The sequence below is a fragment of the Mustela putorius genome, unplaced genomic scaffold (genome assembly GCF_011764305.1).
Source record: "Mustela putorius furo isolate JIRA1106 unplaced genomic scaffold, ASM1176430v1.1 tig00003834_pilon_pilon_pilon, whole genome shotgun sequence".
Classification (NCBI taxonomy): Eukaryota; Metazoa; Chordata; class Mammalia; order Carnivora; family Mustelidae; genus Mustela; species Mustela putorius.
This window is the reverse complement of record NW_025421987.1, coordinates 81,226,766-81,249,888: the sequence shown is the minus strand read 5'-3', so window position 1 is coordinate 81,249,888 and position 23,123 is coordinate 81,226,766. Positions and strand designations below refer to the sequence as shown.

The 23,123-nt window shown below is 39.7% G+C and overlaps 1 protein-coding gene across 8 annotated transcripts in view; it reads left to right on the top strand.

The window, feature by feature from the left end:
• PEX5L (peroxisomal biogenesis factor 5 like) overlaps positions 1-23,123 on the top strand; it is a 225,736-nt gene that overhangs the window by 189,002 nt on the left and 13,611 nt on the right. For 7 of the 8 annotated variants that reach the window (XM_004756644.3, XM_004756646.3, XM_004756642.3 and 4 more), the window contains 3 exons: positions 16,384-16,500; positions 18,840-18,983; positions 21,929-21,999. In XM_004756644.3, the coding sequence (XP_004756701.1) occupies positions 16,384-16,500; positions 18,840-18,983; positions 21,929-21,999 (332 nt within the window). The remainder of the gene's footprint in view (positions 1-16,383; positions 16,501-18,839; positions 18,984-21,928; positions 22,000-23,123) is intronic. The other variant, XM_045088655.1, reaches the window with a different exon arrangement.

Sequence of the window (23,123 nt, the reverse complement as noted above, 5' to 3'; positions counted from 1 at the left end):
CTATAAAGCAGTAATAATTCCCAAAGCTCTCTTATTTTGGAGGACAGCTTTTTTTCACTAGAGACATTTCAGTATTTATTAAGGACAGGCTTTACTAGCTATCATTTAAGTCTTGTTGGATGAATTTATAAGAGTTTCTGTGTGTGCTGTAGTGTCCTCCAGACCAATGAAGGAAAAAAGAAGGCAAACATATGGTTTTATCAGTGGAAAACAGAACCTCTCTACCTGGCTTTGAGAAGAGGGAGGTTGATAGCTTTAGGAACTTGACCCATCTATACATACCATCATTGTTGGCCAAGGGAGACAGCACTGTCAGGCATGAGAAGGTAGACTGGGGTGGGATATACTAGACCAGAACCCCCATTTTTTCCCCTCTTCCAATGATGCATGTTCCATCCCAGGTATAGGGCATTTCAACAGGTTCATCCTATAACAGGACAGCCCAGTGGAGGGGTGCCAAGTCATTTACCCATTCTAGTGAGACTTTGTAAAGTCCAATAGATGACACCTTTCTGGGTAGTAGAGCACATTGATTGATGGTGAAAGTCAGGAAAATAGTTGTTTCTCATGATTTTTATGTCTTTATAGCATCAGGGTCCCCATTTTGACACAGAGGGCAACAGGCCCTACTGGTTGATCATTCAAATGAATTAAAGCCTGGAACAGTACTTTAGTCTACCCACCTAAGATAGCTTTACCTATAAGTAATTTAACCCATTGCTTTAATATTTTATTTTTCCTTTCCATTAACTCTACCACTTGTGGGTTATAGGGGACATGGGACCTATCTGTTCAAAGTCATTCTTGTGCTCAGTCTTGCATATTATCGCCTTGGAAATGTGACCCCTGATCACTGTCTTTTCAACAAGGGTATCTGTACATGGTATTCAGCTTTTCTAATTCCCTAATGGTGGCAGCCTGGTTTGCACAGCGATGGGAAAACTTGGGTTAGGCCAGAGGCAGTGTTCCCATAAACCAAGACATATTTAGAACCCTCCCTCTAAGGGAGGGAACAAGTATAATCAATTTGCCAGTCTTTTACAGGTTAGGAACTCCTGTGGATGGCCCCAGACTTCTCTGGCAACTGCCTTGGGCATTATTTAGACACAAGAGATATGCTCTTAATGCATTAACCAAGTCAGTGTATTTCAAAAGCAATCCTGCATCCTTGACAATCTGTCATTCCACCTGGGCACTGTAGTGGCCATTTTTTCTATGCATCTAGTCTTTCCTATCTACTAAAGAGACCGCTGTGGGGTGCCTGAGTGGTACAGTTGGTTAAGCATCTGACTCTTGGTTTTAGCTCAGGTCGTGATCTCAGTCAGGGTAGTGGGATCAAGCCCCGTATCGGGCTCTACACTCAACACAGAGTCTGTTTAAAGATTCTCTCTCTCTCTCCCCCTCTGTCTCTCCCCACCCCTCTCAAGTAAATAAATAAATCTAAACAAAAAAGAAAGAAAGAAAGAAAGAAAGAAGTCAGTTGTTATCACTTGTGCCCAGGCTAGGGCATCAGCTTCCTGATTTCCAGTGGGGATCAATGCCTTATGATTAGTACATGGATAATAGTGAAGACAGCCTCACGCTCTTGCAGATAAACTCAAATGTCTTTCCATATATCTTGACCACACAAGGGCTTATTCATGGCCATCTATCCTTTGGTTTCTGATTGTCTGAGCCATGGGGTTAATCCCTTTAGAACCATTCAACTGTAAGTGTAATGGGTTAACAGCCAGGGCTCATGAGTGATCACCAGCCAGAACACTCCCAAGTTCAGCTCACTGGATGCTGTGATTCATTCTTGCTTCTAGGCATCTGTATACCAGGCATCAATGAGAATATCCCCTGCTCTCTCTCTACAGGCCATAGGGGCCTCACAGGAATTGGGGCAGGGCATCTAGAGGCTCTGCATACCTACAAAACCCAGCAGCCCCTGCATTTCTAGAGATAGTGCCAGGCAGACAAGGCACTCCTCTGCTGCAAATAGGAAAACCATCTAGTCAAAATGGGAAACATATTTTTAATTCACCCCTTGGTAGGAAGGGACGTTCTTACCACAATATGCTGTTCCTCTGTGAGAGGCTCGACCTGAGGGAGCGCTGTGTACACTGCTATGAGCTCTATGGGTACATCAGGTTTATCTCCCCTTCCAGAGCTGGGGCAAAAATTTTAGGGGTATTCTCTCCCCCTGTTGTCTCTGTCATATTGCCCAACCCATACCTTCTGGAATCACAGACACATCTAATTTAAGTGGTAGCCCTGTGTGGGAAATGTCTAGAGATTTCACCTGCTTTATGAGTATCTTTGCCTTCTCAAAGGTGACTTGTTCTGATTCCCAGTTCCGTATGTATCCTTTTCTTTATCTGGTGGTATAAAAGGCAGAGGCGCTATGCCAGGTGGGAATAAAAGTCTGCCAAAACCCTAATATCCCTACAAAGGTTTTCATCTCTCTCCTGTTTTGGAGGGTTAGGTAGGCTTGCGTCTTGTCAATCACAGCTTTTGGAATAATGTGTGTCTTATACAACCAGTTTCCAGAAACTTTACAGCAACACGTGGGCTTTGAATTTTCCAGATGTTTACTGCCTGTCTTTCCCTCGCAGATGTTCCAGCAAAGCCTAAAGGCTGTCCCACAACAGAGACAACTCTTCATAAGTAAATATTATATTATCAGTGTAGTGGGCCTATTATATTGATGTGGGGAAGAACAGTCACAGGTTTTGGCCTACCATCCCATGACATAGCAAGAAGCTTTGCATGTAGCCTTAGGGAAGCACTTAAAAGGTCCATTATTGTCTCTCCCACATGAAGGTAAATAGGTCTTAGTTATTAGAACTCTGTACTTGTCAATCTTTTCCAAAAATCTTTTTGAAGATAAAGCACTTTTGCAGGAAAAACATCAGAGTAAAATAACTGCCTTTAAGTTACAAAAGACTTTTAAAATGGCCATAGTTAAAGATCTGATGAGCGTTCACTATAATGCAATTGACAAGGAAATTTGGTTATTTCTGCGACATACATTTCAAAATTATGACTGATAACATTATATCTGGATGTATCAGATTTTCAGGAATTCTATATAAATATACCCTAAGGAAAGTTTATCTAATAATGCATCCTTTTTAAGTTAATGTATCAAATAAGCCTAATTAGTTTAATAGCTTTGCTGTATAAGGAGAGAGAACATATCTTTTGAGATGCTCCGGGATCTGAAAAATCTCAAAGTTAGGACAAGGTCCACAAGCCGTCACTTAAAATTTGATTTTGGGGGCGCCTGGGTGGCTCAGTGGTTAAACATCTGCCTTTGGTTCACGTCATGATCCCAGGGTCCTGGGATTGAGCCCCACATGGGGCTGCCTGCTCAGCAGAGAGCCTGCTTCTCCCTCTCCCACTCCCCCTGCTTGTGCTCCCTCCCTCACTGTCTGTCTCTCTGTCAAATAAATTAATAAAATCTTAAAAATAAATAAATAAATAAATAAATAGATTTGATTTTGGACAAATAAATAAATATTAAATTTGATTTTGATGAACGTTGTTAAAAATATCAAAAGGTTTTAAACACTTGATTGAAAAGGTCACTGTGAAACAAACTTAATTATCAATTTAACCAAAGGGACAATGAATTTTGTTTTCTAGAATCTTGTTTTCTAGGCAGATTACTTAAAAAGTAAAGAGCATCATCTCATCAAGAATAAACTAATAGTCCAAGAAAACTTTTTCCTTTTAACAGATGAAAGAAACTAAGCTTTAGTTTCTGAGCAGGGAGCCTGACGTGGGGCTCAATCCCAGGACCCTGGGATCATGACCTGAGCTGAAGGCGTATGCTTAACTGAATGAGCCACCCAGGAGCTCCAAAACTTACTTTTCTTTAAGCCAATTAAATAGAGATATTTTGCAAATTAATTTTGTTCATAATCTCTGGAGGAAGAAAAACATCACATAAGTAATATATATCTATGGGCAAACATAACATATGCGAACAGAGATCCCATAGCTTTCATTCCAAAACTAGCTATTAATCTGGTATGATGTAAAATTCACTGGTTTCTAAAACAATTCAATCTGGTGTGTCTCTGGCAGATGGAACAAGTGAAAGTTACTCACACAGCTAATGTTTTCATTAGTATTTGTAGAGAAGACTTTTAAGATTTGTATGTGCCCTTAATTAGTAATCTTATGGTGGTTGTGGACAGGAATTGGAACAAGGAAGCCTCTACAGCAATCTGTATTTTTAAAAATGTCCCTCCCCCTTCTTTTCCTTAGGTCTCAGGAAATTATGGGCAGGGCTTTAGTTGCTTCCTGGGGTACTTATCTTTCAAGGACATGATAAGATTTATAACTTCAAGGGAAGAGAAAAAAATGCAAGTTTCTCCTAAGAGTTTTGGGGTGTAGTTCTTTATTATTGGAAACCTAGAGTGGTTACTATTTACATTTCCCTTGGTGCTCAGGGTCAGCCTGCGTAAGGCTGTTGGTAGTCACTGTCAATCACAGCATCCCCCTCTTTGCTCTTGGCTCTCTTCAATTTCCAGGTATTCCTTCCACCTCTCAGCATCCCTCTCAGGCTTTGTCACAAGCTGTTGGATCTTAACCCAAGGCATCTTGCACCCTCTGAGCTTTGTAAAATTGACCATTACGTTCTCCAAACTATTATCTTTCTCTCCCACCCTCTCTGCCAACCCCAAAGGTAGAAAAATAGTTGACAACTGCATGTCCTTCTGTGGCCTCAGTTCTTCAACTTTCTAACTCAAGCTTCGGCCTCTAGCTGGACATCAGGGGCCAGACAAGCCACCTGCACGAGAGGCCAGTCCATGGGGGCAGCTGCTCATTTTTCTTCTTTGCCACAGTGTGCTATGTGTAGTTTCTCAAACAAGTGTATCACACATGCTGGTGTTTTCAGGGTGTCCTGAGACTCACATGGTGATCCACAAACATCTAACACATGGGCCACCTCTGCCCACATGGAGGTCGGCGGCCAACACAAGATTTTCCTACAAATGCCTAGCTTTCCTAAGGCCTGTCACTTGGGTCTCCTGGCTGGCTCACCATTTGTTGGTTCATAAACTGGGCCCAAACACAGAGGGCAAGGAGAGAGGTAGAAAAGTGGCAGACTGCACCAAATGGGTAGGTGGCAGGTTTAATAAGCAAGGGAACTTACATATGAGGCTTGTCTTATGTGGCTGCATTATGAGATCTCTATACCTGTCCACCAGAATTTTAAAATGTTTACACAAATGTTACCATACTCATTGGGTTCAGTCATATACACCATCCAGATAGTCTCCCCAATACCTTCCCCTCTCAAGGCTGCATCCTCAGAACAGCTTTCACTGTGGGAACAGTAGGCAGACCAGACATCCAAGAGATGGGGGAAAAGGTGAGGGACCCTCTAATGACCCATGTTTAGCTCAAGGGCCCACTGGCAGTCATAGCCTCTCAATCATCTCCTCTAACAACACCATTTTAATGTGAAGAAACCAAGACATAGAGAGATTTTGTCATATGTTCAACGTCACATCACAATTAAGTAATAGGACTAGGATTCTTATCAAGAGTAACTCCAAAACTTTTGCTCTTAATCACTATTTCTATTACTAAGGATATTTACATTTTTTATGGTCCCTGAACCAATCATAGAACTTAAAAGTTGTTGTTCACCAGAAAAATAATTCCTTTATTAAAGGTTTTCTCTCATTTAAGTTATTCTAAAAAGCAACAACAATAAGGGAAATCAGGAAGTTGGGGGAGGAAAGGGTAGGAATTACCCAGAATTCCCATGACATTAATAAATTAACTGCTTTCATTTTTTAATGTTTCTTCCAGTCTTTGTCCAATCTGTATACATAATTATATGTAATTTCAAAGCCATTTTAAATGGTTAGTTAGCATTGACAAGATAAATTCATCAAATGAGTTGTCTTCTTAAAATCCTGCAAAAATTATTTTAATTCTTCCCTCCACATTCTGGGTTTCATTTCCTTTTCTAGAGCAAAAACAACAGATTCTTGAAGAATTCTGATTCACACAGCAGATGTGAGGGTTAGAGAACCTGCTGGCTAATTGGAGATGAGTTTCACTGGAAACAATCACATGAAAACAAACTATATGTGGTAAATTCCTGTCCCTGGTAGCTTCTCAGGATACACCAAATTTATCCCACCAAAGAGTTCTCTTTTTGTGGAACTTCAGATGCCCCATCTCTGTATCAGCATTTTCCAAGCTATGTTCTAGAGAACCCTAATGACAGATGCACACTCAGAGGTTCGAATGCACACACTTAAGGACTATTGTTTATATCCCCATTTAAAGATCTAAAATACACATTAGCATATGAAGAGCCTGGGAAGTCATGCAGGAAGGAACATGTTCACTTTCATCCAGAAGTTGGAAACTAGTTACTTCCAGGAGATAAAGATAATGACCTGGCAATGGCGGTAAAGAAGTGGAAATACCACATATCACCTGTGAGTTGCTGCTTCTAGTCCTGTGGGCCCAATATTAACAAATCTTCATGAGATATCTGAAATCTGGGGGGTTTTTTTGTTTTTGTTTTTGTTTTGTTTTGTTTTTTGGTTGGTGTCTTCTTTTTTTTTTTTAAACATATATTTTTATCCCCAGGGGTACAGGTCTGTGAATCACCAGGTTTACACACTTCATAGCACTCACCAAGCACACACCCTCTCCAATGTCCATAATCCCACCCCCTTCTCCCAAACCCCCTCCCCCCAGCAACCCTCAGTTTGTTTTGTGAGATTAAGAGTCACTTATGGTTTGTCTCCCTCCCAATCCCATCTTCTTTCATTTATTCTTCTTCTACCCACTTAAGCCCCCATGTTGCATCACCACTTCCTCATATCAGGGAGATCATATGATAGTTGTCTTTCTCCGCTTGACTTATTTCGCTAAGCATGATATGCTCTAGTTCCATCCATGTTGTCGCAAATGGCAAGATTTCATTTCTTTTGATGGCTGCATAGTATTCCATTGTGTATATATATACCACATCTTCTTGATCCATTCATCTGTTGATGGACATCTAGGTTCTTTCCATAGTTTGGCTATTGTGGACATTGCTGCTATAAACATTCAGGTGCACGTGCCCCTTTGGATCACTACGTTTGTATCTTAAGGGTAAATACCCAGTAGTGCAATTGCTGGGTCATAGGGCAGTTCTATTTTCAACATTTTGAGTAACCTCCATGCTTTTTTCCAGAGTGGCTGCACCAGCTTGCATTCCCACCAACAGTATAGGAGGGTTCCCCTTTCTCCGCATCCTCGCCAGCATCTGTCATTTCCTGACTTGTTGATTTTAGCCATTCTGACTGGTGTGAGGTGATATCTCATTGTGGTTTTGACTTGTTGAAATCTGGGTTTTGATGGAAAATTTTAGATCCACTTTGAGTGGACAAAAATGTCTTTTGGCTAGATCGGCTTATAGGCCACCAATTTGCAGCCTCTGCTTTAACCTACAGTTTCTTAAGCTCATTTGACCACAGAACTCTTTGTTTCTAGCATACTCTGTGGGGAAATATTACCATACATCATTATCCTGTCAATCCTTCAAGGTCCATTCTCTATACCTAGTCTTTCTTCGGTGCTCCAATCTTCGAACGTAAAGTATGTTCCAGTTACCATGATTGTGTAACAAATTACTCCAACACTCATGGCTTAAAAAAAATAATTTTTGATTTGCTCAAAAAATATGTAATTTGTGTAGATCTCAGAGAAGATGGTTCATCTTTGTTCTGGTATGTGTCAGTGTGGCTCAATGGCTCATGGTGATATTGAGGAGTGGGAGTAATCCAAAGCCATTCTCACGGCCCCTGGCTGGCTCAGTCAGAGGAGCATGCAACTCCTGATCTCAGCGTTGTGGGTTCTAGCCCTGCGTTGGGTGTAGAGATTGCTTAAAAATAAAATCTTTTAAAAAAATAAATAAATAAAATAAAGGCATTCTCACTTCCATGTCAGATGGCTTATGCCAGTAGTCATCTGACAACTTAGCTGCAACAGCCAGCCAGAATGCCTGCATGTGGCCTTTCTTTGTGGTCTGAGCTTCCTTGCTAGATAGATAGTCATCTGGATAGCTAGATACCAGGAGTGAGTATCCTGAGAGGAAGAGGGGGAGGCAGGGCAGAAACTGTATCACCTTGTAGGATTTAGCCCCAAAAGCCACGGCAGGTCATTTCCATTGCATTGTTATTTGCCAAGGCAAGTATTCAAAGACAGGCAAGGAACTCCACCTCTTAATGGAGTGTGGCAAGGTTCTGGAGAGGATGAGGGACCAGAAATAGTGCTTTAGCCATTTTGGAAGATGCAGTCTGTCAAATAAGGAAAGAATGAAGTATCTTGAATTCTGGCTCTTTTATTAACCAAAATTAGTGTGACTTTAGCAAGTAATTTCATCTCTTTTTACATCATTTGTTCACCCTAGAATTACAGTTGCCTCAATTTTTATTTTATCATCAGAGCATGAGTTTCTTGAGAATAGTAACCACCACTACCAACAGTAGTAACAGTAGTACCCAGGTGTTTTGTTTGGTTTTATTCTTTTAATATTGCTATAATGCAAGCACAAACACCAAATTTTTATTTAGCAGTAATATTGTTATAATGCAAGCACAAACACCAAATATTTACTAAACCCGAAAGTTTGGGTTATAGATATTATATATATAAAAGTTTGGGTTATAGTAAATATTTCTAATACCTTTTTTTATTAAAGCTAGTAGGGAGTTTCCTCAGTAACTTTTCACCACATGTGGCTATGGCTAAAGGAGAAGAAAGCCCCTCTAGAACTGAATCACACTGCCTGTTGTTCATAATTGTCCTGTGTTGGTCTTAACCTATCAAGAACCAGTTTTGTGGGGACACCTGGGTGGCTCAGTTAGTTGGGCCACTGCCTTCGGCTCGGGTCCTGATCCCACAGTCCTGGGATCAAGTCTTGCATCGGGCTTCTTGCTCGGCAAGGAGCCTGTTTCTCTCGCTGCTTCTGCCTGCCATTCTGCCTACTTCTGTGTGCACGCTCTCTCTCTCTCTCTCTCTCACTTTCTCTCTTTCTGACAAATAAATAAATAAAATCTTTAAGAAAAAAAAAAAGGAACCAGTGTTGTGGCTGGACCAGCCCTTGTTCTTATTATGATTTCAAGGTCCTCTCAGCAATAACCACCAGGAAAAGGAAAAGTGTATTTCTTACAAGTCCTGGAAATTACAGGGGCCACACAGTGAGGTCATGGGTAGAGAGGAAAGAGACCAGGCCTGGGGTTCTGATTTTATTGGGGTTGAGAGTGGGGGGGGGGGGGCCTAGGGTTTTGAGGGCTCATTCTTTATTGGTGAATTTAAAACACAAGTGCAGGAATTTAAAGCATGGGAAGAGAAAAAAGCAAGCAACCAAATGGTCAATTATTGAAATCAACCAAGATCTCTAAAATGGAGGGAGGGGAAGGCTGGGAATGAACAACCTGTCTCTTTATCTAGAGTGAGTGGCATGATGTGGTTATTCAAGGTAGCACCTTTGAAGTGGATGCCTCGTCAATCAACACCTAAGTTAGACACTTGCCTTTTATGAAAAGAAAGCCACCTGCCAGGACTACTTCTACCACTATCCACAGGCTATCACACTATCACAGGACTTGTTCCCACGTGGATGTGAAGCAAGTGTCAAACCCAAGGGCCCTCCCATCTTCCTTGTGCCCATGGTAAAGTAGCCCTGTAGCCCTCAGTCTCCAGCTGTCCAAGGAGCAGTCAGGAGGCCTGTAAAACATACACAGCTGCTGAGAAATTGGCCCCACAAAACCTTACTCCCAAAGCAGCAGCAAACCCCAGTTGGGTCTCCAAAGCTTCAGGTCCAGTGCCCCCTGGAGAGCAGTTCTCTGTAGTGAATACAGACACCACAGGAGCCACGATGAATATAATCATGCGAAACTTTGGCTCCACAAAGGCATTCATTTGCTAGTGAATATGCTAAAAGCTCTCTCAAAAATGACTCCTGCCCATTTGAACAACAAGTTTTGCTCCTTGTGTTTTAATACTCTAGTTCTCTTTGCGGCTTGCTCTGGGAAGAAGATAAAAAACAGGAAAATAGCTTGGATTTTGTTAGAAATGGTTCTGGTTGCCGTCCGACATCCTGCTCAAGTCATGCATTATTTCCAGCTTCCTGTGCGGTGCTCTTTCCTCTCCTCCCCATCAATTCCATTTTTTTCTCCCCATATTTTGCAACCAACCTGCTACCACGTTGTTTGGCAAAAGCCTCGGGCTGTTTGCCCAGGCGCTGGCCAACTTGAGCTGTGATGACCAGTTTCATTAAACAAGGAAGCATGTCTAACCCAGAGGCAACCAGAAAATCTGTGTTGAGTGCTAGTACCAATAGTGTCGTTTTTCAGACTTCTGAACCACACCGTTTACAGGTTATGATATGACACCCTCTCTCTATCTTAAAAAGTCATTTTTTTCATTTGTGAATATGAAATTACACAAACTGTCAATTCCTTCTCTTTTTTTTGAAGGATTTTATTTATTTGAGAGAGAGGCTGAGAGAGCATGAGCCGGGGAAGGGGTGTGGGAGAGAGAAGCAGACTGCCCACTGAGCAGGGAGCCCAACACGGGGCTCGATCCCAGGACCTGGAATCATGACCTGAACCAAAGGCAGACGCTTAACCAAATGAGCGACCCAGGTGCCCCCCATTCCTTCTTTCTTAATGTTACAGGTTTTAAGCCCTTTACATACATTGTTTTGCTTCATCTGCATGACCACTCTACAAGACTCTTTTTATATTTTACAAATGAGGAAACCAAGTTAAAGAGCGAAATTACCGAAGTTCTCTTGACAGCGAACAAGGCTAGTTGTGGCCCATTATACCTGACACCAAAGCCCATGAGTCTTCTTCCCTGTACTGTTTAGATTGAGAAAAGGGCATGCATGACCATTTCTTATCCCATAGAGATTTTATAAATTTTGAGACTTCCTGTTTGAATCAATGAATCAACTCATTAATAATGTTATAATCTGATATTCGGGGTCATAAGAGATTATAAAATTCATCAAGTCAAACTAATCTGTGAATTATCTTTATAAGGACTCCTCACATTGGTCATTCCAATTCTAATGTTGGGTCACCTGGGTGGCTCAGGTGGTTAGATGTCTGACTCTTGATTTCGGCTCAGGTTATGATCTCAGGGTTGTGAGATTGCACCCCTTGTCAGTCTCCATGCTGGGTGTGGCGCCTGCTTGAGATTCTCTCTTTCCATTTTCCTCTGCTCTTCTACACCCCCCACCTCTCCCATCTCACCCTTCTCTCTCTCAAAAAAAAAAAAAAAAAAAAAAAAAAAAGACTTCTAATTTTGAGGAATCCATCCTTCTGAAAAGGAAAGAGCCCATTACATTTTTAGGCATTTGATAAAAATCTGTTCCCCAGGAACCGCCATTCATTCACCCTAGTTCTTCTGGCTGCAAGACAAGGCTAAGGCTTCTTGCCTAGTTCCACCATCCCTCTGAACCTTGCTGAACCAGTGAATTGCTTCATAAACTGTTACTCTTGCCCATGTACTCTTGCTTGAATAGACTCCAGCTTGCCCATGACCATCACTATGTTAGACACCCAGAACCGCACCCAGAGCTCACATTAATTCTGACCAATCAAAATTCTATTCCGTTCTTGAATAGGGTGCCAAACGTCTATTCTTACAGCCCCCGGTTGAATATGTTCTTCGGGCAGCCACATGGAATCTTTGAATAATATTAGCTTTTAGTCAAGAAGAGATGTGAGTGGGGATGTTTCAGCCATTTTTGCTAGCCTGGACTGTTGGATCCCAGGGCAATAAGGTCCATAACTGATCTACACACAATTTCACTTTGACAAAAATTGTTGTGGCAGATATTGGGTCCAAACTTGCACAGTGATTTTCATTGCTTGCCATGTAAGGGCTACTCTCTTTACTTTTGCATATAGAGAATGGATTGTTTACGTTTTGATCTAGTGACTGTTAATCAATGGATGTCCAAAGCAAAAAGAAAGTCAGACTCCTCACAGGCACAATGGGCAAACCATCTCACATCAAACAGTTCTTTCACAGCCCAACTCCAGGATACTTCTACTCAACAATTACATTTGACCACAAAAATGAAAGTATCTCTACTTTAACTCAAGGATAACCAAAATAGACTAGTGAGTGGGAAGTAGCAATATGCTTTTCTTCCTTAAAATTTCCAAATTCTAAATTGAATTGCTTATTTTTTTATTCTTTATATTTTAATTTAATTAGTATTTCATTTACCGTGATTCTCATAGAAATTTTTATTTTCTAGTTTTACAATCAAAAAGTAAAGGGAAAATGTCAATATTACACCTGGGAAAATGCTATAAAGTACGATTTTTAGAGATCAGTGAATAGGGTAGAAGCCCACTTCCTGTCCCACTTATTCTGATCTTTTGAGTCAATCTGAGTAGAAAAGAAACCTGAGCTATTGTCTAGCCAATTTAGTCTTCTTACTTTACAAATGACAAAAAAAAAATGTACATATGGGTTTAAACGACTTATTCAAGTTTATAGATAATAGAAGCTTCTAGCACACATCTCTCTTCTTCCTAACCACTCACAGTGTTAGCTCAGAGGAACTCAGAGAAGCAAGAGATCCCTCTAGTTTAGGGTCTTTGGAGAAACATCATGGAGGAAGTGAGATTGAAAAGAAGAAATTTTTTTTTAAGGTTTTAATTATTTATTTAGAGAGAGTGAGAGAGCGTATGCAAGTAGGGAGAGGGGCAGAGGGAAAGGAATATAGAGAATCTCAAGCAGACTTTTGAACTCAGAGCCTGAGGAAGACTTGATCTCTCAAAACTGAGATCATGCCCTGAGCCAAAATCAAGGTTCAGGCACTTAACCAACTGAGCCACCCAGACACCCCAAGAGTGTTTTTTAACCAAATCTTACTTTTTCACAAAAATAATGTGTCAGCAATAGAAAATTTGGGAAATGCTAAAAAATACAAGGAAAGGAGATGGCACACTTATTCATAATCGCATCCTGTAAAAGTAATGCTATTGGTGCATTTCTTTACAGTTATTATTTTCCAAACATGTTATATATTGTTGTTTCCTATCACTGTGATCATACTATTTATAAAGGAATAGTATAACTCAAGGCCTGCTCCATGTTGTAACAACTCCTCTTAAATATCATTTTACAACTGTTTTGTCCATAGTCTTCTTAACTTTGTTCCAATTTTAAAATAATGAGGTAGAGGGAAAGATTTAAATAAAGAGAGGGAAGGAATCTAGAAGATATGTGTTTACAGCAAATTAAAACACCAAGATACTCATAGATGTGTATTTGTGCTTTGACGTTGTAGACGCTCTTTGTTTCATTCTTTTTTTTCCAGTGATACCAAAACACTAATAACCACACCAACACTTATTGAACACTTGCCATGTGTTTCATGCCACAGATATATTTTCTCATTTAATCCTCATAACAAATGACCAATATAATTATTGTATGTTCATTTTAAAGATAAGGAAAATGAGACCTAGAGGAGTCAGGGGTCTTACAGAAGATCAGTAATGAAGCCACATTTGTTCCCGTATCTATAGGAGGAGAGAGCTGCTATTCTTAACCACTCTACCACATATCCCAAGTTTCTTATGAATATCTACCATTGTTATAATCAGAAAGCTATTTTTTAAAAATGAAAATGGATTGCAAGTAGCTCATTTCTGGTGTAAGCAGATAACTCATTACCTGTAGAGTATTAAAAAAAAATCTACAAAATCCCAGAACAGCTAATAAATCATCAATACATAAAAACCCCCTCAGTCATGTTGACAAAAGTTAAAATTCAAGTGTGCTTCAGGTTTCACTAAAATTGATTAGAAATAGAAAAAAGAAGCAGTGTTAATTGCAGTTACGTGAATGAAACCTAGATTCTGAGACTGGATGAGAATTGATTGTGCTAAAAGTAGTCATCTGTAATTAAAGGAATCTGTGCTGTGCACTTTAATTAGCAGATCTCATTCTAAGTGGTAACAGTAAGTCCTGGTGTATCTCATTAAATAAGAGCTTGGCAACCTCACCTCCACTGAGGTCCTGTTTTAAATAGTGGTCTTATTTCTGCATCCACAGATCTGATTTGAAACTGCAGGAAAGGTGATGCATGCTTCTGTGATCCAGATGTACATGTTATGAACTCATCTTCATTCTTTCATTTAGAAGAATTAGGAAAATCAGTAAACTTTAAAATCACTCCATAGACTTATCTTAGTTTCTATGCAGACAAGCTGAACTTACATCTGTGAAAAGCTATTCCAGAAAACAAGTCTCCAAAATTTTTTTCAAAAATTTTTTCCAAATTCCTCAGTACCTAAGTAGTCAGGTTTATGGTATTTTAAAAAAGGATAAATAATTCTTTTTGTTTTATTGTTGTTTTGAACCTTTAAAAAAATTAGAACAGCAATGCATACTCATAGAAAATACAGAAAGTGCAGAAAAGTACGAAGAAGCAGGAAAAAACACCATCCATCATCCTTTCATTCAAAGAGAACTTACTCTTAATATGGCAGCATATTTCTTTCTAATTTTTTATCAAGCCATTACTTTTGTATATCTGAGATCATTCTGTTTGCATACCTTGGTATTCTGCTAGAAAGACTTGCTAAAAAAGAAACGTTGAGTTTTATTCCTAACCTTAACCTGGATAAGTGATGGCCATTCCATGTGCTTCTAGAGTCTCAGACACAAATTTGTCAAGGTACTTGCAGCCCTGCGGCTTTGTCAAGGGGAGGCCTCTGCTGAAAGGACAGGACCGCTCTTGTGGTAGGAGGGAGTACTGTGGACATAATAAAGGAGAATAACAAGACCTACTATTTATTTAGCAGCCTGGGATTAAGCACATTGATCTGGCCTTTTTTCCTTGAACATATATACCCATAAGCTTATAATTATCATTCAGACAAACTTTGAAGAGTTTCCACCATAGAACCACCAACACCAGGCATGAGGGTAGAGTAGAAGGTAAGACTAGAAGGATTGAATGGTGAAGGGCAACTTTGATGGCATGTTAACAAGTCACAAGACTTAGAATCTTAGAAATCAAGATTTGCAGTTAAGATTATGCATCTCGGTCCCAGACTCAGGTGTTCAAGCACTAACTCCCCTTGATTTCTTTAAAGAAAATTAAGTAGGTTCCAAGCATCTCTCTTACTAACTTAGACTCAGACACCAAATACGGAAGGATTATGTGGTGCCAGAAATCAAGGGCAGAGTCTCTACCCTCTTGTCTATCATACTGATGGCTAACAAAAAACAAGCCCCAACAAGTGGTTCCTTGAAATCCACTTTCTAGATCCCTGCCATGTTGGAATCAGAGTTGAAGTCAGCCTGCCCTGTCAGACCATCTGTCACCCTTTTGGAAGTCAGGTCAGTTCACAGGGAAAAATCTCAAAGCTAAGCACCAGTTTCCCACTCATCTCAGAATCCACCGCCCTACTTCTCTTTCCCACCCCTGGGAAGTTCCCCTTCCTCTCTTAAATTCTTTAAAATATTTGCCCCTTTTTCCTCATACCAGGACTCCCAAAGTACTCTCTTCAGGCTTACCAAAATAGCAGCCAACCATGGACAGATCTTTCAGAAATTTTCTGCTTCAGTCCTCCCCTGAAGTAAAGGGAAGCAAATGGCCTGGTTTCCCTTTTGGAAAACATAAAGGAAAATTATAAGGAGAAAAACACAAAGTAATATTTCTCAAAAAATCATCCTGCCATAGACAAGACCTTCCCTAAGAGGACTCAGTTAAGTTCACACTGAAAGCCAATGTCTTTCATTTTTTAGCACCAGGATGCCATGTTTCTCATAGAGCATGGGCTTGAAAGTCAGACTGGGGTCCTGATCCTATGAACTCCTAGCTTTGTGACCATAATCCTCTATGTTCAGTGTTTTCTTAGCACAGTGCCTAGCACAGAATAGGGTCAATTAGTGTTATTTTCCCTTGTCCATAGTCAGCTGCTTCCCTAGGTCACTGCCCATTCAGTCCCAAAGCCATGGCTGTTATTCCTCATATCCTGAGAGCAGCTCTAAAACCTTCCTTCCTATAATGTGTGCCCAGTGCCCACACTTGAAGCAGCTCAAGTAATGGATTTTTAGCTGAATTCGGTATATATGACCCTCGTCCTTCAGATGGTAACTATTTTCCTGCTGGAGAAAGTCACAACTAATACAATTCAACACTCTGCGTACTAAGTACCCTTCAGGAGCTCTTCAACCATGAGTATCATTGGATGTGGCCAGTTTGAACATCTTATACCTCCTCAGAACTCATTCTGATCTATGAGGAAAACTCTCTTTCTAGTAATAAACCAGGTGACATACATGGTCCTAAATCCATCTCTCTTCATTTTTCCTGTCTCCTAGTCAGATACAGAGTTTTGGGATAAGATGCAGGCAGAATGGGAAGAAATGGCTCGGAGGAACTGGATATCAGAGAACCAAGAAGCTCAGAACCAAGTTACAATCTCGGCCAGTGAGAAGGTGACCAATTCTGTTCTTACATCTGCTGACCAGCTTTCTCAACATCTTGGCATCATGTTTTTATAAATTAGTCATTAACTATTTTGCAGAAAAGTCAAGAATTAAGTAGACAAATTAATGTCAGTCTGACCTAGAAGAAATCCTGGTGGATGAAAACAATGTAATCCTCCAATGTGTGAAGACAGCAAAGCTGGAATGAAATACCCTTATTTTTATCAATGTTAATTACTACAGCTTGGCAGCCACCAAGAGCTTGCCTCTTGACTGTTAGCAAGTTACTGAACTAACTGACATTGAGGGTGGGTTGGAACAAGAACTGACTAATCTCGCAGTGGTTTTTGTTACTCATTCATTGAGCCGGGTGAATTAGCTAATAGAAATGGTATCAGCGGACAGGGGAGTAAGGTGGGGGCTTAGGGCTATATTTCACAGGTGGTCCTTACACAGCTAACAAAGAAACTAAGTGGAAAAGATACCCTTCATACAGCCAGGTCAAGTCCCAGGGACAACTCCCAAGCCTAACATATTCCCCTGAAAGGAGCCCCAGCAAATGTGTGAATTTAGTCAACAACCAGCCAAATTGCCCATGAAGTCCCAGTTGCCCTTGGGTTTATGCTTTTAAAAACACTTGGTGAAAAAATAAATAAATAAATATAGGTAAATAAATAATAAAAAAATAAGAACACTTGGCAAAGAGGGGAGGAACACTTTTCAGAAATAAATTTAAAGGACTTGAAGGATAGAAAAAGATATGGAATTTTCTTACTGAAGGAAAAACTAGTGTGTGTGTGTGTGTGTGTGTGTGTGTGTGTATATATATGTGTGTGTATATATATAATATATGTGTATTATGGATTTTTTTGTGGTGGAGGAAGTCTCAATAATATTCAGTTCTGCATAACTTCCATCTCTTCAATTCAACAAATATTTATTGAGTGCCTATGTAGCAATATATTATGAGGATGAATAGTCTTCGATCTTAGAGGATTTTCAATCTACATAGTCATTAAAATGTCTTCCTTCCCCCAGTATTCTCTGCCCCTCAGTAGGCCAGGCAATCTCATAAAATCAGAGTAACTATCTTATTTTAAAAAAACCCTCTTCCACAAAGAAATCAAAGCTAAGCAAGAAGAGAAAACATTGATATAGATCGTCAGACTCTAGGCTATAATTCATGCCCCTGAGGCATGGCTGGGACCCTGAGTTCCTCGCCCCTGGGACCCCATATCTGTAACACCACTACATAAACTGGACATACCCTGTGGCTTAGATAAAGAGGGCTGTCTTTCTCAGTGACAATGGAGAATGAAAGTCTCCATTTAACCGATTTCAAAACCTTAGTAGCATCATTAACAGACTAGCTTATTTGTATCTATCAAATTAGAAGGATATTATGATGACCTATGCTGGTAATGTTGCAACAAATCATTTCCCTCAGATATTTCCAATTAGAGTTTAACCTGGAGCAAATCTCAAAAGCAACTCAGTTATACATATCAAGGCCCTCAAAATAGTTCATAGCCTCTAGTCTAATAGATCCCTCTAGAAGTCTATCCTAAGGTAATAATCATAGGCAGACAAAGATTTGAGCACAAAGTTTTCACTGTAACTTTATTTATGAAAACAAAAAAATTGAAAGTAACCTGAATGTCCATCAGTAGTACCTTGGTTAAATAAGTTTTGGCACAATGCAAATAATTTTAAAAACTAAAACTATGTGGGACTTAAGGTACAAGACTGTATAAGAGCTTATTTGTTTAATTTATATATTCATAGAAAAGGATTATTTATACTTCTGTACAATTTAAATTTTTGAAAGAAAAGACCTATAACTTTAAAACACGCATTCTCAATCGGGCAAATATAGCCCCCCACAGGACAAAAACTGGCTCAAGGAGTAGGAAGGTAGAGAAAATGGTAGATAGTAGAATGGTTTATAGCCTTCCAAAGAGTCACAGCACATAAGCAGATGTACAGTGTGTGGCATTAACATTTCAGAGGAATGAGTGGTAGCACTTTGCAAAAATACATCTAAAACTCTGTATTTTTTTAAATCTCAGGGAGAAATGGCTAAAGCAAAAAGAGCAAAAGAGAGCAGTGATACGTTGTGGCATGATGGATAACTTTTGTTTCTTTTTATATTATTGAATAACAAAATATCATCATCCAAAATTTATATAATGAAAATGTACTACCTTCACAGGAAGAAGAAAAAACAGTGATAAATAAGTTAAATAATTAAAATAAATTAATTAAATTCAAATTCAAAAAGAGCTCACTGAATATCAGAATGAAGAGATAAATCAATAGATCTCATAGTTCCCTTCTCCATGTTGTAGGGATATTACTTTCATACTGAAAATCCCTTCAAGGACTGGCCTGGAGCATTTGAAGAAGGCTTAAAAAGACTGAAGGAAGGGGACCTGCCCGTTACCATCCTGTTCATGGAAGCAGCGATTCTTCAGGACCCCGGAGATGCAGAGGTAACATTCTCTTCATCTTGCTTGGCTCACAAAGTGGCTGCATGTGAATGAGGGACCAGGGATGCCACTAAGCTCTCTTGGGCTACATTTGAATCAAGGAAAAGCTCCCAAAGGAGTTAACCTGGCTTACTCTGCTATATGTTTAAAAGTTAAAAATAGGTACCTGTTCTCTAACCAAGTCAAATGTGCAGTGTCCACAGTGCCCCAAAATAAAAGGGTGGGGACAAGAAATGACAAATCCATAATTGTCAACCTGGAGGTTGAGCAGAAGTTTTCAGGGGGCAGTGTATAGTCTTGTCTAGGACTAGAGCCACACCCTACCCCACCCTTGTCTCGTTCAGCATTTATTGAACAGTGTCATACTGTGTCCCAAGACATGTGCCAGGCTGGGAAAATGGAACTGTTGAAAAGATACATTTGTGTTCTATCTGGAGAGACAAGTCAATAAATCAATACAGCGTAATAAATGCAATGTCAGAGTATGCACAGGCTGCTATGAGAGCAGAGAGCAAGGTTTCTGAGCGGGCTTTCCCCTCCAATTAAATCCAAATTTGAGGTTTGAAGGAGGGGGGCCTAATGAAAGACAGCAGGGGCATCAAGGTGTTAAGAGGAAATGGTTTGTGTTGGGCAGTGGGGCATGAAACATTATTCCAGGAGGCTGAGGGGGAAAGACAATGATGGGAGAGGAGGTAGGAAGAGGTGGGTAAGCTTCGGAATTTCATGAAAGCCAGGGGAACCACTAGGGAACTCTACTCAGCAGAGGGTACAATCAGATTTGCATGTTCAAAAAATCCCTTTCTCTGAGGTGTGGAAGGTGATGGAGACAGAGGCCAAGAGACTGCCAAGAGAGGCTTTGCCATCCACCCTTAGTCCACTATGTTTCCAAACCTGCAGAGGCCTGTAATAAGATAGTGGTAGGTGTAAAGTCTCCTTTTTTAGTTTGGGAGTGATTTCAGTAATCGTCTCACAAGGGCTAATCCTCATAAGGGATTTGCAGAAATTCTAGGGAGAGGTATATATGGTGCTGAGACAGCAGTATAGGGTAGTAGTTAAGCTTCTAGGCTCTGCTGTCCTAAATGTGTGGGTTCAAATCCCTGCTCTACCACTCATGAGCCATGAGCCGTGTGGTCGGAGACAAATCATTTAAACGGTCTCAGTTCCATTTCTTCATACATAAAATGGAAGCCACAATTATAGTAACTATCTCATTGGGTGTTGTAAGGATTAAATTAGTTCATGCAAATAACGTGCTTAGTTCATGTCTGGTACATCAGTAATTAGCCTTCATTATTATTATTGGTTGTACTTAAAGTTTGTATGGAAAGAATGAGTAAACCAATTACTACGTTAAATCCCTGGTATCTCGTTAGTCAAAACATTGACAGTGAAATGAGATTGAACTGAGAATTGGAATGTGAACCGAAATATTGGAATTTTTAAGAAGATACAAGGATCACTACAGAAGAGAAAGTCATTATTTTAGTAGAAAACTATAAGCCATCCACCCAAAAGAATATCATCTTACATTTTTAAATGCTATGGTGTTTTCAAGAGTATTATATAATTTGGCACAATAACCCTGGAAGGTTAAAAAAAGACGTATATGTTATTATGTCAGATTCATAAATGAGAGGATTAAGGCACTGGGTAACTAATGTATCCCAAACAAGGACTCAGGGCTTCTGAATCTTGGAGACTCCAAAATTCAGATAAAGGACAATCTGTGAACAGTGACAATGACACCATGCTCAAAGGCTAGCAAGAAGCCACTAGAGAGTGATTGTTTCATCAAACTTAAGAAGCATTCTAAGATGTCTGGAGGGTGAAATCAACATCAGAATAACTGATATTTGGAGGGGAAATAATCAGTATTTTCATGAGTTTATATGGCATGGGTAATAAAAACTCAGGATGATAAAGCCAATATAATTTTTACAGCATTTGAGAGTGAGTCTATGTATCGTCATATAGTTTTGATTTCAAATGTCTGTAGGTGTAGTTATGCATTCCCCAAGCCCCTTTAAAGGGTTTTTAAGAATTGATATACCCCTATCCCCAGCAAATTTGAGGACAGTATATGTAATGAGAGGTTTTGTTCATGGGATTGTTCTTGTAATGGTGTGAGAATTATTGTTCTTCTAAATATATAGGGAGAAATTTGTTATACTAAAAACTTTCATTCTAGATAGGAAAAATGTTATCTGCTTGAAGATATTGTCAACATTGTTGACAATAGCAAAGGACTGAAACAACCTTACAGTAATAGGTTATTGGTTGAGTCAACAATAGGGTATCCACCCAACAAAATTTAAATTAAAAATTATAAGTATAAGGATTTTGTAGAAACATGAAAAGTGTTTATGATGCAATATAAAGTATAAGTGTAGGCTATAAAATTATGTATGTATTATATTACATTTTATATGTGCTTTAAGCATTTTAACAGTGATATTAGAGCCATAAACAGATTAGAGTGGAGAGTTTTGTTTTTATTTTCCCTAGTTCCTAAAGTTTCTGTTAGCTCTTATAGTAACAGTCAGACTTGCATCTGTACAAATTTATTTCATTTTGTACATCTTGAGATTCCTTGCTATATAAAGTCCACACTATTCAGCAATATTTCTGGGTTATTTTCCATCCCTTTTCCTCACAAATGCATACTTTCATATAATTATCTTTTGGTTTTAAGGCACCTAATACCGTGAAATGTCAGATACTCAAATGTTTCCATGGGTCACAGGAGAGTAAATACTGAGAATTTGTCAAAATGTCAGAGGATCTTGACCCAGATGTCAGAGGAGCCTTTGAATAAAGAAATGCTTGTGATATTTTTTCCCTTTTACAAGACTGTCGAGTCTGAGACAGGTTGTTCTGCATGGAGGGATCTAAAGCACAGGAATGAATCTGCTTCCTCTTGCAATGTTGACCTCAGTTGTTTTTTGTAGGCATGGCAGTTCCTTGGGATAACCCAGGCAGAGAATGAAAACGAACAAGCAGCTATTGTCGCCCTCCAGAGGTAGATGAAGCTAAGTGCAAAATCATGGGCCGGGTCACTTCTGTTTTTGCTGTCCTTTGACCTTTAGGTACATTGTAAAGAATTTGGCCAGGATAAGTGCTGAGATGCCACATTGTACTTAGCTGTAGGAAACAAGAATCTATGAAGAAATAATGTTCCTAAATTGCAGTGTTTTGTCATCCCCAAATCAGCTGACCTTCATTGGCACAAATGTGACTATGTCAAAAGTGGCCATAAAATAGACTCAATACACATATAGTTCCTCTTAACTTTCTAGCCTTCTGCAGCATTTGAAAGTTTTCCTCAGAAGAAACATACTCAAAATAATCTCAGTGCAATTTTAACTCCTTGTGTCTACAGAGACTCTCCTGAGAGAGTTTCAGTGACCTACAAGGATAACCACTGAGCCCATGACTAAAGGTCTAGACTGCTTTGGGTGGATGTAGCATCACACTTCACTTAATTAGGGCCCTCTGTGTACCCTGAAAAAATCACCCCTACTAAATCAACTTCCCCTTTCCCTATACAACATACAGTCCCTCTATAATCTCTCCCTAAAGCACTGATGTAGGTACTGTCTAGGGCTCTCTTCTCTAAGTCGTTTCCAGCAACTATCACCTGGGAGCTTGTCAGACCCGCCCAGTCTGGGGCCCACCCCAGGCTGACTGTATTACATCCTCTGCATTTAGCAGGTCCCCAGATGATTCTCATGCATCGCCAAGTTTGAAAGGCCCCTGCTAGAGGGTAGTGGAATAGCATGAGGGGGAGCAGCTGTAGCCTGTGCCCTGTATAAACCCACATCAGTAGTCTTTTAGAAACACAGGACTCTCCCTCTCCTTTTGAAAACACTGTACAGCCTTTCATCTCTGCTGAATCAAATTTACCTCAAGTCAGTTTGCTTTGTGGATATGATACATTTAATACATCAATAGTAGAGCGGCACTAAAACAATGCTATCTGTCCTCATGAAATGAACTCCTAAGAAATTTTATGCAAGGATTAGCCACCCTTTCTATGGTTGTAAACCATTTATTAAGTTACTGGACCTAGCGCTCATCAAGATGAGTTTTAACCTTCTTAAAAATATACTTAGATCCCAATTTTCACATAAATAAATATGGTAT